The 17,027-nt window shown below is 37.5% G+C and overlaps 1 protein-coding gene across 1 annotated transcript in view; it reads right to left on the bottom strand.

The window, feature by feature from the left end:
• Nucleotides 1-17,027, bottom strand: part of MGAT5 (alpha-1,6-mannosylglycoprotein 6-beta-N-acetylglucosaminyltransferase) — a 113,523-nt gene that overhangs the window by 58,134 nt on the left and 38,362 nt on the right. The window contains exons 2-3 of the mRNA XM_056495990.1: nt 12,695-13,083; nt 8,562-8,729 (exon numbers count right to left, since the gene is read on the bottom strand). Coding sequence (XP_056351965.1) covers nt 8,562-8,729; nt 12,695-12,932 — 406 coding nt within the window. The 5' untranslated portion in view covers nt 12,933-13,083. The remainder of the gene's footprint in view (nt 1-8,561; nt 8,730-12,694; nt 13,084-17,027) is intronic.

Below are 17,027 nucleotides of genomic sequence, written 5' to 3'. Positions count from 1 at the left end.
CCAGCTGATGCAGTCAGACTGGAAACACATCTACATCAAAGACTGCTGTCCAAAACAACAACTGCCTGCAGAAATGGACAAGTCAGTGCTGGTTTCCACAAATAAGCCTGAGAATTCATTAAAGAACTTTGAATTCACCAGTGAATAATCCTGACAGTTCCAGTCAAGTACTACTTCTTCTGGTTGTACCCTTTCTTCTTGGCTACAAGCCAGTGTGAGTTCTAGGCTGAGAATCATCCCTCCCAAATTTTTTTCTTAATGATCAGCCCCTCGATGAAGAATTACATTTCTGCTCCTCTTGCTGCTCATTTTACCTCACCCTGAACTTTAACTCAGTGTGTGCTTGAGCTTGTTGGTAACACCTCATAGCTGGCTCTCCCTAAACAGGAATCCAGAGGTGAACAAATCGTGGGTTTCCCATGAGCAGCTGGACCAAGCTCAACCAGACACCAGCAATTTACACTTCTGAGTGTGATCATAAAGACAAGGGAGATGAAGAAGTGGAATCCTGGAGATGCCAATCTACACATCAGGATTTTCCAAAACATGAATAGCAAGACTTGGGAGGTTTTCATCATTTGGAGGTAAAACCCCAAACCCTAATATCTTATGAGGATTCTTTTTAAAAAGTCTGGATAGATGTATTATGCTGTTAGCAAATTCATGTTGGATAATTCTTTCCTGAAGGGGAAAACTACATTAAGGCAGACATTAAAGTTACTTTTGCTGGAAAATAGTATTTGAGAAACCACAAGAATTTTTATCCTTAATTAGGATTTATGTAATTTAAAATGCAAGATCTGAAATCTCTTTTCCCAGCCAAAACTTAGAGCTTTAACCAAAAAAAAGTTAGAAACACAACTGTCAAGTTAGTACAAAGCAACAGGAGTTAATAAAAACTTTTTTCTCCTAAACTTTGTGTGAGCCATTATATTAATTCCTGTTCTACACACACCTAAGTGTTTTTGAATTAATGCATTGCTTATCTTCTCTTGGCTGCTGTTATGAAAAGACATAATTATTAAACATTTATCTCATATGATGTTGCATTAAAAGTCAATGCACTAAAACTAAAAACATGAACATGGCATACTATAAATCTAAAAGCATGCAGTTGGTACAGCTCATCCTGGAAAAAATTGAAAAATATTGATAAAACACCAACCAACTGCAGACTTAAAAAAACCTCTTTAAATACCTCTTGTGAGGTCCTGGGATATTTAAAATATCACTAACAAACTCCATCCTCATGTTTAGAAAGGAGCCATATGTTCCCTTCACAAATGATCTACAGCTTTGCATCAGACATCGTTAGAGCACAGCAGGTGAACCTGAACTTGTGAACAATCCTCAGTTGTTTCAGTGCAAAGTCTGGCACGTCAGCATCAACCACGTGGCAGATTTGAGCTAAGCCACCAACCCTGCACTGGAAAAGAAGCTTCTCTCTTGTTCCTTGCTACAAGCAACTGCACCTGCTAAAGCCCCAGGCCTTCAGCACCTAAATACCAGCTCACAGATGCAGGTCTTCATTGCCTCCTGCATTTAAACTCCATGTCCACAGGTTTTATTTGCAATAGCAATGGTTTACAACACCCACGTTGAGAATGATGTGGCTAAAAGCACAGTCTGTGGTAGGGAATTGATTTTTGTTTGCTTTCAAGTCGCTCTTTAATAAAACAGTAAAAATGAGCAATAGTAAGTGCTACATGCATATTTTCTCCCTTTCCTATATAGCACATCCTTCAAATAAGGTGCTTTGTAATAGGCTAAAAAATTCTGTTTCAATTTTCCTCCATCAGACAGTCAGGAAGACTAGAAATATTCCACTAAGACAGTACACTGAATAAGACTTCTAATTAGTCACTCAGCAGTGAGTGCTGTTTGATAGGTGCTCTGTTTGTCATAAGAGTTTTAAAATAGCAATATTGGTTGAAGCAAGTGAAAAGGCTGCAATACAGCTGAAACTGCAAGCTGACACCAGCAGCCTGCCTACTCTGCTAAGGACCAGCTTGGTGTTCTTCTGAGAATAGAAATGTATTAAGAAGTTAACATGACACTAAAAATGATGTACTTTGGAACCTTGAGGCTTCAACTCTGATTTTCAGACTAGTGCATATTAAAGTATTTTTTGATGATATACAGCACAGATAATAGCTCAAGTCAAAAGTGTTGCCATCAGCAGATCTCATAAAATACAGAACTTCTCTAGCATTATAAGGTCAGAGTAATCACATCTGATCAAATCTATTCACCAATTTTATCTCTGCTCTCCTTCTGGTTTTAATCATTAAATATAAGTACTATTCTTACTTTAATTCATGAAACTGTTCCCTTGTTTCTATTTCAGTCCTGAAATCTGGTATCTGTGCTTAGACACAGACTGTAGTTAAGGCTGGTTTAGTTTGTGTAAGGTCTTCTTTCCCTTTTCCAACTAATTAACACATTCTCAATTCAATTCACATTTTTCATCTCCAGCTGGTAAGATTTCTTTAAAGAGAGAATTTGCAGTGTGAGCTGAAAGCACTAACAACATATTCAATCAAATGAGCTAAAGGTTTCAAGATTTTAAATGCAGAGCACAAAATGCTTTCTACCAACATTTTAGAAACTTCTGTAGCAAATCGTTGGTACAATTTAAAGAAAATTAACTTTTCTACCTCTAGTCCATCCTCACACAAGCTGTGCTGCTGTGTTCCATTAGCACTACTGAAATCAATGCACTGTTAGAAGAATTCAACCAGTAGTCAAGTGGTTAATCAAAATGCAGCCCAGGGGACCACTAAGAGCCCCCTTCATCATTATTAGCATGGCTTTGCACTGCAGTGGAAAATATTTAGTGGTCTTCTGCACACTGTGCTGCAACAGCCAGGTTTGAGGGCACATAAAACTCCCCAGCTCCACACAACTGCCTTTGTGGGAGGGGGGGGAAACCTTAATAAATAAATACCATGACAAAGGTCCTTCTCACCATAGTAACATTAGAAAAAATAAAAAATAAGCCTTGTTGCAGCATTGCCAAGCTGACTTGTCAGCCTGCCTTGCTGCATATTCACGAAGGATGCCAGGTACCTGACAGCCATCCAAGCCATCATGTCTTAAATGACAAGTATACACTGAAGTCTGCATCTTAATGAGTGACTTTAAAGATGTTAAAACTAAAGTTGTTAAAAGGGAACTGAACAGCCAACACAGCAGAACAATTTAATGCACATGGCAGAAAAGCCATGGAAACTTTGAACAGATATCCCAGAAATGTCCTCCCTCACTGTGCAGTGCTACCTGCAGCAACCTGAGCCTGGGCTGTCCTTAGGCTTAGCAAGACCTGTTAATTTAAGACCTGTACACAAGCACCAGCTGTGTACAAGGGGAAGGCTGAGGAGGATTTACCATAAACCTGCACTTGCTCATTTTTGTGGGATCAAAGACACACAATTAAAATCATTCAAAGCAGCACTTTTCAAGGCAAAAGAACGTTTTGTGAACAACCAGTCTGGCAGAGTTTTCAGTACAATTATATCTGGGGTGTTAGATGATCAAGACGATCAAAAATGTAGCTTTTTACCGAAAAAGTACAGAAAGAGAGATGACCACCTCTAAAGAAATCTATCCCACAAGACTACACACTAACCCCACTCTGACTGCTTACCAAAAATATCACATGATGAACACAGAGTACTGATTTTCTGATCATGTTTGTGCAAGCAGATTGCCCTATCTGATGAACCATGATAGTGCAGCAGTTCTGTCCCACAAAAATCAAGGATATCTTTTATCATTATCTTAGAAAAGCACAACTGTTAAAAACTGTTAAAAATTGCCTAAACCAAACTGATCCTGTGCCTGTCACATGGAAGCAAAGATGCAGCTACAAGAGTGGCAGCCCTGTGGAAAAGCTCTGCTTGGAAGAGCCGTGGTTTTGTATTTCCGCATTTCTGTTTAATCGTCTCCACAACAGCAACTTTAAATTTACTTAGGGTGTCACTTGTGGCAGTGCCTCAAAGCTTCCTGTTCTAAAGGCTGATAAAAACTCTTATCTACTTGACACCCAAAGTTTAGATTAATACTTTCCTGTGTGCATGGGAATATATTACTTCCCACAGATGCAAAAAGGATGGCTATCAAATATCTCAGAAGCTTTTCAGATACAACTTAGATAAATAGAAAAAAAAGAGAGAGAAGGAAAGACAGCTTTATTGCTTTTGAAATCTATCAGCCAAAGCTTTATAAGCATCTTTATTAACAATTCACTCTTCCATAAATAAAATGGAGGTTCTGAAAAAGCAGTTGAAAATTGTCAGTATCAAAACCACCAGATTGTTTGATGGTTTTGTGGAAGGAAGAAGAAAAAGCAAAACATGCTTATGACTTTACATATGGATCTAATAAGGGGGGGGGGGGAAGTAACACTTAAGCTCCCACTCAAGCTCCCCAAGGGTTCACAGCTTTGCTTTTCAACATATTCCATGCAGCCTCATGCTCTAGCATAAGTCCCATCCTCAGCTCCTCTAGGATTAAAGACATTTGTGCTACTAAGAGGTCATGCTTTATTATCCTTTATTATAGAGTCAAAAAGAGAGAAAAAAAAGCAATTTTGCTCTTAGGCTTCCCTTAATGAAAGATTCCATAAAACTAAACAGAGGGAGAATAAGGTGCAGTACCACAGTAAACAAACTAAAGCTGAACACAGTAAGGGTATGAATACACAGTACAGTCTACAGACACACAGCAATTAGATTGAGAGTCACAAAATCAGAGACTGGTTTGGGTTGTAAAGACAATCTTGTTCCAATCCCTTCCACTAGACCAGATTGCTCCAAGCTCCATCCAGCCTGGCCTTGAACTCTTCCAGGGATGGGGAGCCCACAGTCTCTATGTGCAACTTGTGCCAGTGTCTCAATATTCAGAGAATTTCTTCTTAATAGCTCATCTAAACCTGCCATCCTCCAGCTTAAGGCCATGTGCTCTTGTGCTATGCCTCCATGCCCTTGTGAACAGTCCCTCTCCAGCTCTCTGGTAGCCCCTTTAGGTGCTGGAAGGGGCTCTAAGCTCCCCCCAGAGCCTTCCCTTCTCCAGGCTGAACAGCCCCAGTCTCTCAGCCTGCCTTCATCAGCAGAGGTGTTCCAGCCCTGTGATCAAAACTCAAGATTGAATCAAAAGAAAGTTTAGTTCTTCTACTTCAGAGACAGTTAAGTTACAGTCTTTGCTAAATCCTCAATAATTTCTACTACCATTATCACTTTCTTATCATGAAGGGAGTCTAATCCAGATGGATTTTCTTCAGATCCTTTTATCTGCCAAAAATTCCACACCAGCACAGAGTGATATTTCCATGGCAGATTTCATCACTGCTGCCTCAGTTTTATACCACACTTGATAGCAGAGGTGGAACAACTTAATAAGAAAAAAACTTTGTTTCATAACTCAAAACAAAGATATGTATTTTTTCCAAACTGCTAAACTTGATTATTTCCCATGCCAGTGCTTCTTTTTTCTTCTGCTGTCAGGCTCCCTCAGAGAAGTTATTGCTCATTCCTTCAGGAAGTAAATTACAGTGGATTATAAACTCCAGGTGCAAACATGTCCTGGCCCAACACTGGACTTCCCCAGATTTTGTGGCCCACCTTCCTTTACACAATCAAGACTATATATATTTTCTTTGTTGTTGAACATGATTTAAATCAAAGAAAAAGAAGCTTTTCTACTGCAGATGAGTACTAATTTTTTTCCAGGAAAGTGTCATAAATACTTAAAATACTCAATGAAGAAAAGCTTACAGTATATTCAGATTGACCAGTCTAGCCTGCCATCATAGCCAGTTTTAAGCTGTAAGAAAAACACTCTTGAATTTATTATAATCAGCAGTGAGGATAAATACTTGCAGCATAACAACCTCCCTGTCATTCTATGTCTTATTTTATCATTTCTATCTACTCCTGCAGTATACAACACAGTAACCTTTACACGAGGTCAGGGGGAACAAAATGCAGATCTCAGGATGATTTGTGGCTCCACTCTATTCTGCCAAGGTTTACATGAAGCCTCACTTATTTCAGAAAGGCTTTCCATAGGTAAAGGGGCATGGCTGTACAAATTATAGAATCAGAGGTGTCAGTGTGCTGTGAAATCTCAATCCAAAAACAATAAATGCATGGTGTAGCTCCACTGGAAGCAGGACTCTTGTAGGAAGGTCTGCTAGTGACATTGCACTGTTTCACTGACAAATGAGGCTATAAAACTGCAGTTTTAAGCAGCAACTCTGAGGCAAAAAAAACACAACAAAAAACTCAAGAGGCCTTTAAAAAAGATTACCAAAATTATTAAACATTATGTTAATTAGATGCTCCACAAACACTATTGCTGCTCAGACAGAAAGACCAAAATCATTAACAATGGCTAACATGAATTTGTTTTAAGTCAGCATTAAAATATTACAACTGGTGAAGAGTGGAAGGGCAATCCTAACATGCTTGTGATCACTTAATAGAGTAACAGCTGAATGTTATAAAGCAAAGTATCATCTGTATTTGTACACATACCTGCTTCAACTCTAGTAAAATGACAAACTGTTGGGTAACAAAATGCCTTCACCCAATTTTCACATTACCTCAATTGCTCCAACACAATATAAAAGGGATGTTGTTGAAATATTACAGACAAAACCAACATTGTATTGTCACAATGCCCTCACATAGCTTATTTTCTGAACAATTCCTTCCTAACAGAGAAGATATTTATACTACAATTATGCTGGCATCATATGGCTTCCAGAGTGTGCTGTCAGGAAACTGCCACGGAGGAAGAAGTACAGACAAGTTTTTCATTTCCATTTGGCTGTCTCTGATCTGAGTAATTGCCACTGATTGCCTCAAATGGATGAAGAGCAGGCACTTAGCACAGGGATTAGGTTCAAGCTCTACTCTAACCCTAGAACTATCCAATGCAGAGGTACCTGAGCAGTGACATTATCCAGTCACCAGCACAATACATTAATCCAGCCTTAAGGCACTCTTACCTAAAGCTTTTTCCTCTTGCTGCTGTTTAATGGTTGCTTCAGACATTTAAAACTCAGTGTACCAAGAGTCAAAAGTAAAAAACCTGCAGCTCTAATAAGAGGAATTGTGTTCTTTGCCACAGAGAAAGCCTCAAGCAGTACAAAGCAATGAAAACACTGCAGATGGAAAACTCGTACCAGGCTCCTTCAATGCTGCTCCTGAATACCAAAACTGTGAATCTAGCCCACTCCAAGAATAATAAACAACATTCAAATCACCCTAAGAACTGATGAAAGATGTTTTTTTTTCAGGTAAGAACAATGAACCTTTGCCTATAAATTTTAAAGCAACAACATGAGTATACATGTTCCAATTATCTGCAAATCTAAGGAAATAAGAGCAGTGAGTCTTTTGTCCAGCTACAAAAAGAAAACATACAGGGATGTTTTTCATTTTATATATGGCAGAGAAACTCCAACAGTTCACTTTCCATCTCAGAGGAAGCTTTTCCAGCCAAGCTCTTGTGCTGGATGCCTTGTGACAGGAAGGTGGCACAGCCTGTCAGCACCCTGCAGGTGCTGCATTTCTTCAGGTGCTTATTCCTGATCTGCCTTCAGTTCTACCAAGACAAGGCAGGCTGGGGGAGGAAAAGGTCTGTCTGACCAAGAGAGAACATGACTTTAGCACCCTGGTACAGATAAATGCAGTTAGGACTGAGCAGCTGAAAGCAACTCTGCTGCCACACTGTTGTTATCAGGCAATCAGGTGCAAATCTGCTTTCCTAGACTTGTTCCAGTGGCATTTCCCTACCAAAGGCAGCATTTGCTTCTCTATTTTGAGAATTTCAGCAAGTAACATCTTCTTAACAGAAATATTTATTTTTGCATTAAACCTAAGGACAGACAATACATAGGAGCACAGTTATCAACTTATTTACCAAGCTGCTTTAACTCTTCTGCTCTGTTCTCTTTTTGGGACTGCAAAGATCATTTGACTTAGATTCAGACTTTCCTATGAGTCAGGATGGCCAGTGTCTGGTGGCAGAACAAAACAGTCCATTCATTGAAGACAAAATGAATGACTTCAAATGTCATCTCAAAACATGTTCTTATTTTAACTGAATGTACCAGGTAGGTGATCTCTCTGTGTCAAATCCTAAGAGCTATTAAGCACTGTAGGGAAAAGCATTTTAAAATAATGATCAAACACAGTAAATGTTTTCTTTCCATTAATAACCAATAAAAGGCATATGGTACAATGGCAGAGGAGATTGATACCAACCTAAATAGGCTTTGAAAGAAAAGATCTCCCCAGTTTCATCATTCTGAAGTGCAACCATTTAAAGCCTGAGATATCTACTATAAATGGGTGAACTATTCCCTTTAGCAGAGATTTTGATTTTCTAGTGTGTTCAAAATACCACAGAAGAAAGATCTTCCACTGAGCTTGGACTTTGGTTTGTCACTGATAAAAGGCAGACTTTGAACACTGAAAAATCATGTCATGCTCAAGACAGAAAAGGTTGAGATTAAACAGCCCATAAATAATTTTAGTAATTGCCATACACACCTGCTACATTAAGCTTTTCAGCTGCTCCTAAGCTGGGAGCAGAAGTGGTAGTATTGTTGGTCGAGTTTGCTCCTGTTCCATTAAGCACAAGGTTTTCCACCTTGGACTCCAACTTCCCGATGCGCTGCAAGATATTATCCAACAGGACAGCAAGTGTCTTCTTCAAATCTGCAAATGAAAATGAAAAGTTAAACTGCTTAATAATGCAGGGCACACTTGTCAGACAGAATCAAAGAATAGATACAAGAATGAGACAGGAGATAAATGCATAGATAAATATACACATATTACATATATATACACACTTTCTCAGTGCAAATCTTTGCCATTACCAGCTCTATGCACTCATGCTCCCTACTTTAGTCAGCCTCAGATACAAGTTTCCCTGGCCAGGGAAATTGTCAGCCTGTCTATTTTACAAAGCACACTGCAACTCATATCCAAGGTGAAATGTGAGCCTTTATGGGAACAGAAAAATGCTTGCTTTGCAATGGCTCTAGTAATAAGAAGCTACTTAAATAATAATGAGTCTAAACCTAAATCCATATTCAAGCACTCTCAGAGGAACAGTCGGTTGATATTCAGTCACCTGGGAATAAAAATCCCCTTCCCAAAAATGACAGCTTTGAGCCAGTACAAAAATCTCCTCCTGCATCTCCTCCACATAACCAGCTTCTGCATTGGCAAAATAGATAATAATTTCTAAAAAAAAAAAAAAAAAAAAAAAAAAAAAAAGTTCAACCTTTCTGTTGTATTCACAAAACACCAAAAATCATGTTTCCTTTCTTCAGTCTGTTGGTGACAGTCTCTGTTTCATCTGACAAAGCACTTCCTTGGCATGGAAGGCAATGAACAATAACAGGAATTTGCACATCAAATGACAACATGGGAAGAGTTCTCTGATATTTTTTAGCTTGGCTTTTAATTTTTTCAGATTCCTTGAAGGACCACAAGACACTTTGGCAAGCTAAAAGAACTGAGGGCAAGAGGAGAAAACCAGACCACTATCAGACTAAAATGGATAATTATAATGGCAACAAGCCAAAGAAGATGAAACTATTGTCCTTTGTTCATTTACCCTTGTAAAGACAAAAGAATTTGGTACGAGGAATGTACATTACTTTTCCATTTAATTACATAAAATAATTGCATGTGTTTTGGTGTAATGTATTTTCTGTTTTTAACAACTTTAGAATCAAATAATATTCTGATCTGTAACAGAAAACTTTTCCATACATCTGAAGAGATTCCACTGTCTCTACATCAGTTGTATTTTTGCTACATTCATTATGTGTTTTTGTTTTTTTTTTTTAATTTTCCCATGACTATTTAAATTCTTGTGCAAATGAGAGACTAATAAGAAAATTCTATTATTTTAGAAAGCTTATAATTGTTTTCTCCAAACAAAAGGAGAATCATATTTTTTCTGTGGTGTCAAAAAGAAATCTTTCTCATTATAACTGTGTTTTCCTTTGTCCCGTAAAGATCAGAAGGTGGGATCTGAAGCACTAGTCCACACATCTGGACTATTTTAAAAGGGGTCCAGAAGTTATTTAATGGCATATTGTGCAGTAGAAAAGGAAACTGGAGTTAACATGAACAAAACCACATTAATGAAGGAAGAAAAAAATCTAGGAAAAAAAGTAGTAAAAATAATTCAAAACTGTGAAGAAGGAGCACAGCCTACATAAAAGTATACACAGATCATAAAGAAAAAAAAGTTGAAATATATTATTTTTGAATTCTGATCATAAAACACTGACATGAGAGACATCTTGTCAGAACAAAAAGAAAAGTGGAGGCTAGTTTGAGAAGGGAAGGGCAGAAGCACAGATTAATACAATTTTTGTAAAATAACTGTTTACTGCTCTAAAGAAAAATCTGATATTTGCTGTGTATACCTGAACTATAACTTTTAAAAGAAAAATATGAGCCACCTACCTGACATGGTAGAAAGAAAAAGTGAGAAAGTAAACGAGCTGTGCAACCACAATTAAGGAATGACTGAAAACCTTTCAGGTAGATAAAAACAGCCAAACCAAGCAAACATTAAATTTATTCTTGAACATGGAAATCACAACTGTGCTCACTTAAAGCAATCAGAGGATAACATTAATAAAAATAAAAAGGCTAAATAAGCAAGAGCATTAATTTTCACAGATTATTGAAGAAACCTCTACCAATTATTATTAACATCAGTCATTAATGTGTTTTTTTCTGAAGAGCTAACCTGATTATTTGCTAGCAACAAGTAATTTAGCATGCCAAACAGGAAAATTAACTTATTAAGTAATTACCTTACCCATTTTCATAAACTATTATTTAATATGGTGTTATTCATTCATCATAGTGCTTTTCTCTGGAATATTTGAAATAATTGCATTACTATTATTTTCCATCTTTCTAAACTACTTGGCTGACAACAACTGGCCAAACTTTAAATTTAAGCCTTTAATCTTAAAAATCTTCTCAGCCATGGACTTGAAACTGCTACACAAACCTTGGCTTTCCCTTCACAGAAGTGTCATAAAGTTACTTCAACCACTCCCAAATGCAGTTTAACTTCTCCTTGGGAACTTGACCAGTCTTTGGAGGCAAGTCAATTTATTCCCCATTAGGATTTGGAACAGGAAATTAATGCCACAGGCAACAAGCTGCAGGGGGAATTTTGCTTATGGATTTTTTTATCCTGGACCCATATTAATGCAGTTACCTTCAATATCTGGAGCCAGATTGTTTGGGGCTTGATGTCTATTTTCTATTTTCTTTCTCAATTCTTGCACCATCAAGCACCCCTGCACAGTAACAGGACACTGGTAATGGCTACACAGCAGATAAAGTTTTGTTTTGAGCTAAATCACACAATCCTCTAAGGATCTCTACTTGCTCAGAGAGCCTCAACCCAAATATTGGTCTGGTATCACTCTGTTTTGCTTGTGTTACTTTGTAAGACTCCAATTTCAGTATAGCTCAACGTGCAGCCAGAAATCTGGAGTTACAGAATAAGGGCAGGATGTTATTTAAGGAATGAAATAATTTAATTGTTAGCTATGTTGAGGATAATAATCTCGGACTTACAGGCAAGCAAATGCACAAATTTGCTTTTTAGAGAAAAAAAGATTGGTGACAGAAACAAGACACAGAGAGAACCTTCCAGTAGGATATTTTCACTGCATGCACCAAAAAGTAGAGAGTATTAAGAGAAAACTAGAGGAAAAAAGTGCAGCCATTCTATCTGTTGCATTCTACAGCATTCTACATCCTATGACAGTCTAGATTCTTTGTCTAAGCATACAAAAACTATCAACTCAATTACTTCAGAGCTGAATATTAAGACAACTATAAAAGAAAACATATCTAAATTACTAATTAGTTTTCCAGACAGTCTGGAAGTGCATAGGTAATTAGGAAAGAGAGTGAATCTAAAACTGCTAAACAAGCAAGGTGTATTATGTGATCTTAACAGACTGAAAAGGAACCACACCTAACCAAAAATTTGATTATATTTTTATTTAGTAATATTTTTGGGTAATATGTTTCATTCTTTTCTGCTTGCTTTGTCTGACACATGCACAAAAACTGAACTCTCATGTACAAACCTGCTGCCAAACAAAACACTAAAACTCAGGGAGTTTTCTGCCCTGAGGCAAATAGGATATACTTAACCTTAATTTAAGATTATGCCAGATAAAAAAACTTAAACATTAAGTAAATTGGCTGAGCAAAGAAGTGAAATGGGAAAGAAGAAGAAATAAATGTTACAGGTCTCCATCTTACAACTAAGGCAAGTTTTTTCACAATTTCTTAGATCACATAAACAAAAACAGAAAAGCCTCCCAACTTTCTTAAAAACACCAAAAAGATTTTTTAAAACTGAGTTCTAACAAATAACCTAAGGCATACTAGATAGAGCTACTAGATAGATGTAATAAAAATTAGCAGACAGCTTTATTTCCAAGTGATTGGAAATATGAATTTTGTCCCACCTAAAAGGGAAGGCCATTTTCTTCATTAGTACAGAAAATGTACAGGGTAAAGTACTGCTAATTGAGCAGCATTATGAAGCTAAATGTTTGGACAACTGAGGAAAAAGCTTTAATCAGATTATCAAATAATCCAAAGAACACACTTACCGTATGCTGTCACTGTCCCAACATAAGGCCCATCAACTACATTTTTATTTTCTTCAGCTAATGCTTTGATGTATCTTTTGCTGAGGTCCAAAATTTGCTCACGCAGGACTGAACTGCTTTCATGTTGTGTTTGTTGCTGAATAGTAAAATGAAGCAGCATCATTCCCCAAATAAAACCAAAAGTCACCAGAAAAAAGCCAAGTTTCTGGGAGGACAGCTTCCATGGAGAGAATGCCATGATTCCCAACAGCTTCACACTGTTACTACAAAGGTTCCTAAAGCATGAAGTCAAAAAGCAAGTTCATGGTCCAGGTATATAAATATCACAGAGCAGGACTCAGTCTTATTCCAACTCCTTTGTCAGCACATATCCATATTTCAGTTCCATCCTGTTGAAAGAGGAGAGAAAGGAGCACAGTTAGCACACCTGAAGTTTCTACCAGCTACACTAAGTCTTCCCTCTAATGGTACAAACCAGGAGGAGACAATACCTTCCTTTGTAAATGCTTAATTTGCATGTCTCATCATTGTACTGTAGTAGCCAGAGCAAAAAGAGGGTGAGAAAAGCACTGGAAAGACAACAAAGCAGGAGTGATGTGCCTGAGCAGGTGCAGAACACCTCCCAGGATCTGGATCAAATTCCCTGCCTGAAGTGGTTTCTGAGCTGCATTTCAAAGTAAGGCTGCTGTTACATATTTATTTGTGTGTGTGTGTGTGTGCAAAACTTTGCAATGTTGCCAGTGCAGCAATCTAAGACAATTCTCAATGTAATTCAGTTCTCAGAAAACAAGTAATTTTAGCTGGCAGTGACACTGCTCGGAGCTCCTGGCAAGAGCTGCAGCATATGGCTAGATAGGTGATCAGGAAATCAGACTCCCTCAGGGGTAAAGAGGAAAGAAGAAATCTACATTATTTAAGCCAATACACTCTCCTGGCTTCCACTGCAAGCAGTTGGGAGGCTGGAATAATGTCCTGCTCCTGTGTGGCCTCTGCTGAGCATAGCTACTCCTTATCCATAAAACATACTCCAACAAGGCTGCTCTTTGCAACTAAATGGAAAACACAAACTTCTGAATGCTGCAACATGTCTTTTATATATAAACTAATATTCTCAGAGCTTTTCATACACAAGGGAAAAAGAGTTGTATTAAAGGCCTTCAAGATACAGTAGGACCGACTTTTCAAGGTAAACTCAATTATAAAACCTGACATGAAGAATCCAGAGGCAAGAAATGGTCTGTGATGAGAGTTAGAGGCAGGGTCCTTAGCTTAAAGTCCAACTACAAGAAGGGTAATTAAAAGGTAATTAAGTGTAACCTATCGTGTTAGAACACAGATTTGGTAAAATGTTATCCTTTTAACTTCATAATGCTCCCAGACAGGATTAGAGAACATAATGTTCCCTTCCCTTCAGTGCTTGCACAGATAATGCAGATGTTGCTCTGTTTTAATAGGATAATTACTCAGATCCCTGCTAGCAGTGCTCCCTGCTTGTTAAAATTCCCTATAGATTTTCTGCTTCCAGTTGAACCAGGAGTTCTGCAGTGGGACAGAAATACCTTTGGAGCACTGATCTTCTATAACAATGGCAGTGAATAAAGATGGGCACCACACTTCAAAGTTTCAGCAGCAAAAGCCCTACTTTAATGTTACAGCTCATTTGTATACAATTTTCAAAGACCTCCTGTTTAACTCCAGTTGCTTAGTGACTTTCTTGACACTCAATTCATTTGTTAGAAAGTGCTTCTATGTGTGCATGCTAAGACTCTTTACACAGGTGTTTTGATTTTTTCTTTGTGGATTCTCATGGAATAGAATTCTTGTTTTTGCAGGTGCAACCTGTTTTTCTCACAAGAATATATCGTTATGCAAACTGATTTTCATTCTTATAATTTATTTCTCATGGGAACTCAACAGGCTAGCTGTTAGTTCAGCTGAGCAAGGCCTAATTTATAAAGCCTTTATTTTACAAAGTTTTAGCTGTATGCAACAATCTTCAACATGTCTTGGGTGTGCACATTTCACATCACTGATTGTACAAGCGAAGGCACATTACTTAAACTGAAAGCAGGCAAGGCAGACACTGTCCCATGCTGCTAAAAGAACAATCTGCAGCCATCTTTTGCTTGAGGAGGAATGGGACAGAGAAATTAATTGCAAATACAGTGAAAAACAGCATAAAGCCCTCAAGCTGGCTTTTTTCACACTGAAAATCTCACCAAAGAAAATGAATAGTCTCAACAAAGAAAATGAAGGACTCTGTTTAATGCTGCTCTACATAAATGTCAGTTAATTTTCCAAGAAATGGCAGGGAGAAATTTTAGCTCTTTCTGTTTGTTTAACCATAGTCTTGAGATATTTTTGGTCTGACTGAACAGTAGAATATTGTTACTTCACCAAAGCTGAAAGTGTCATTATTCTTTTGTAATATCGAGTGCGATAAAATACAGAAAATTCCATAATCTAAAACAATATCACGACTTAAAAAAGAAATCTAAAATATTCAAGATAAACTCCTTCAGTGACTTAATTTCAAGTAAGCACTGACAGCATCCTCTACACCAATAAGATCTGTGGTTAAACAGTCAATATTTCTTCCTCAATTAAAAGACTCAATATTTCTTCCTCAATTATCACTTGTTTGTGAAGCAGAAAACACTGAATAAGAAAGTAAACCTATCACCAGCATGTTTTAACAGACAAGTGCTAATGATTGTTTATGACTAGTTGTTTAGGGGGGAAAAAACCCTCTGAACATAATTAAAAATGCAAGTATTTCACAGTCTTCTTTTTAAAGTTCTAGAACAGAAAGAAAGATGGTATAAGAAACAGCGTAATGACACTGAACTATGAGAATGATCTACTTAAAGAGGTGTAGACTTTTCTGTTCTATTTATTAACAGAAAAACAAATCTTAAACACACTTAAAAACTGTAAGAAGGTAGACAGCAAACACTGCAATTCTGCCACAAGAAAGGACTACAATTCATTGACAGATGGAAGAATGGTCCTCACTATTTCAACAAACATACAAACAGAAAACCCCAAACCCAAATATTTCCAATGAGCCCTGTTTTTCCTCAAGCAGTTCCAGTGACAAGCCACCTGATGAGTGCCCAACAACATGTACTTAACTAATTAACTTTACAGCCCTGCTGGTGGCCATGGATGTTTATAAAGAGCACAGCAAAATCCCTGTGCTTCCACGGCAGCTGCACTGACTTGGGTTTATATTTAATCCCAGATTTGACAGCTGTCATGGACTGCAACACAATTATTCCACAGTTAATGATTACCACATACCTATAATGAGTCATTATTTGGTACCTAAGTAGACAATGGACAGAAGATATCAAGGGGTGATGTGGAATGCATGAAGACAGCAACACAGAAATGTCTCTGTGTATTTCTGTTTTGACAAGAAATTTATAACTGAACTGAGCAAGGAAGCAATAAACGTGTTTGTCTACTATAATCACTGATAGATTTTGAATGACAAGTTATCTCTCTGCCCATACCAAGTAAGACATCCCAAAAGTTCAGGTGGTATGTATTTTCCTTATTCTCCTGCACATCTTATAAATGTTCCAAAGGAGGTAATCCTGTTAATTACTAAGGCTTTTTCCTAGTCTACTCTCCAAATGCACATATCTAAAGAGGATATGGACACCCATAATTGTTTGTGCCTCTAAAGAATGACAGGTGCTGTTTTTGTACCCAATCCCATCCTTTTTTTAAGCTTTGGAAATATGTTGTCCCACTCTAAGACATGTCTTGAAATAATTCCAGCCCCCTCTGGAAACTGGATGTTATAGTTGTGAGTTTGTTTATTAAACTGTTAGGAAGATATCCTCCTGACTTAAGTCAGAGCAGTTAATGTGTAAAAACTAGACACTAAGTGTGAAAAACAGTATGAAAGTGAAAGGATACATGAGGGAAGAACGCCTCTAATAAACAGCATCGTTGTTATGTTTTTTCTCAAATTCAACTCTAACCAGCCAAAATCCCACCACAACTGAAACAACATTCTGCAGGGTGGTAGGCAGGTGTTTGGGTTTCTGGAGTTGTTTTTAAATAGACTAGCTACAGCTTCTGTGATAAACATACCACAATTTACAACTCAACTGCCCTTACCATGAACAAAAATGATTCACATATTTCTTTGAAAAAGTGCTAACCTTACACCATTTACAGAGGCATCAAAATTTTAAAATACTAGAAGTACCATTACATAGCTTCATTAAAAACACATTTTTTCTGTTCTGTATTTAATAACCTCCTGTTCAACAGCTGGTCAGTTCACCAGATAGAGAGGATAACATTACCATGCTGA

This window comes from Oenanthe melanoleuca, chromosome 7 (genome assembly GCF_029582105.1).
Source record: "Oenanthe melanoleuca isolate GR-GAL-2019-014 chromosome 7, OMel1.0, whole genome shotgun sequence".
NCBI classification, from domain to species: Eukaryota; Metazoa; Chordata; class Aves; order Passeriformes; family Muscicapidae; genus Oenanthe; species Oenanthe melanoleuca.
The sequence above is the reverse complement of the archived record's forward strand: the minus strand, read 5'-3'. Positions and strand labels throughout refer to the sequence as shown.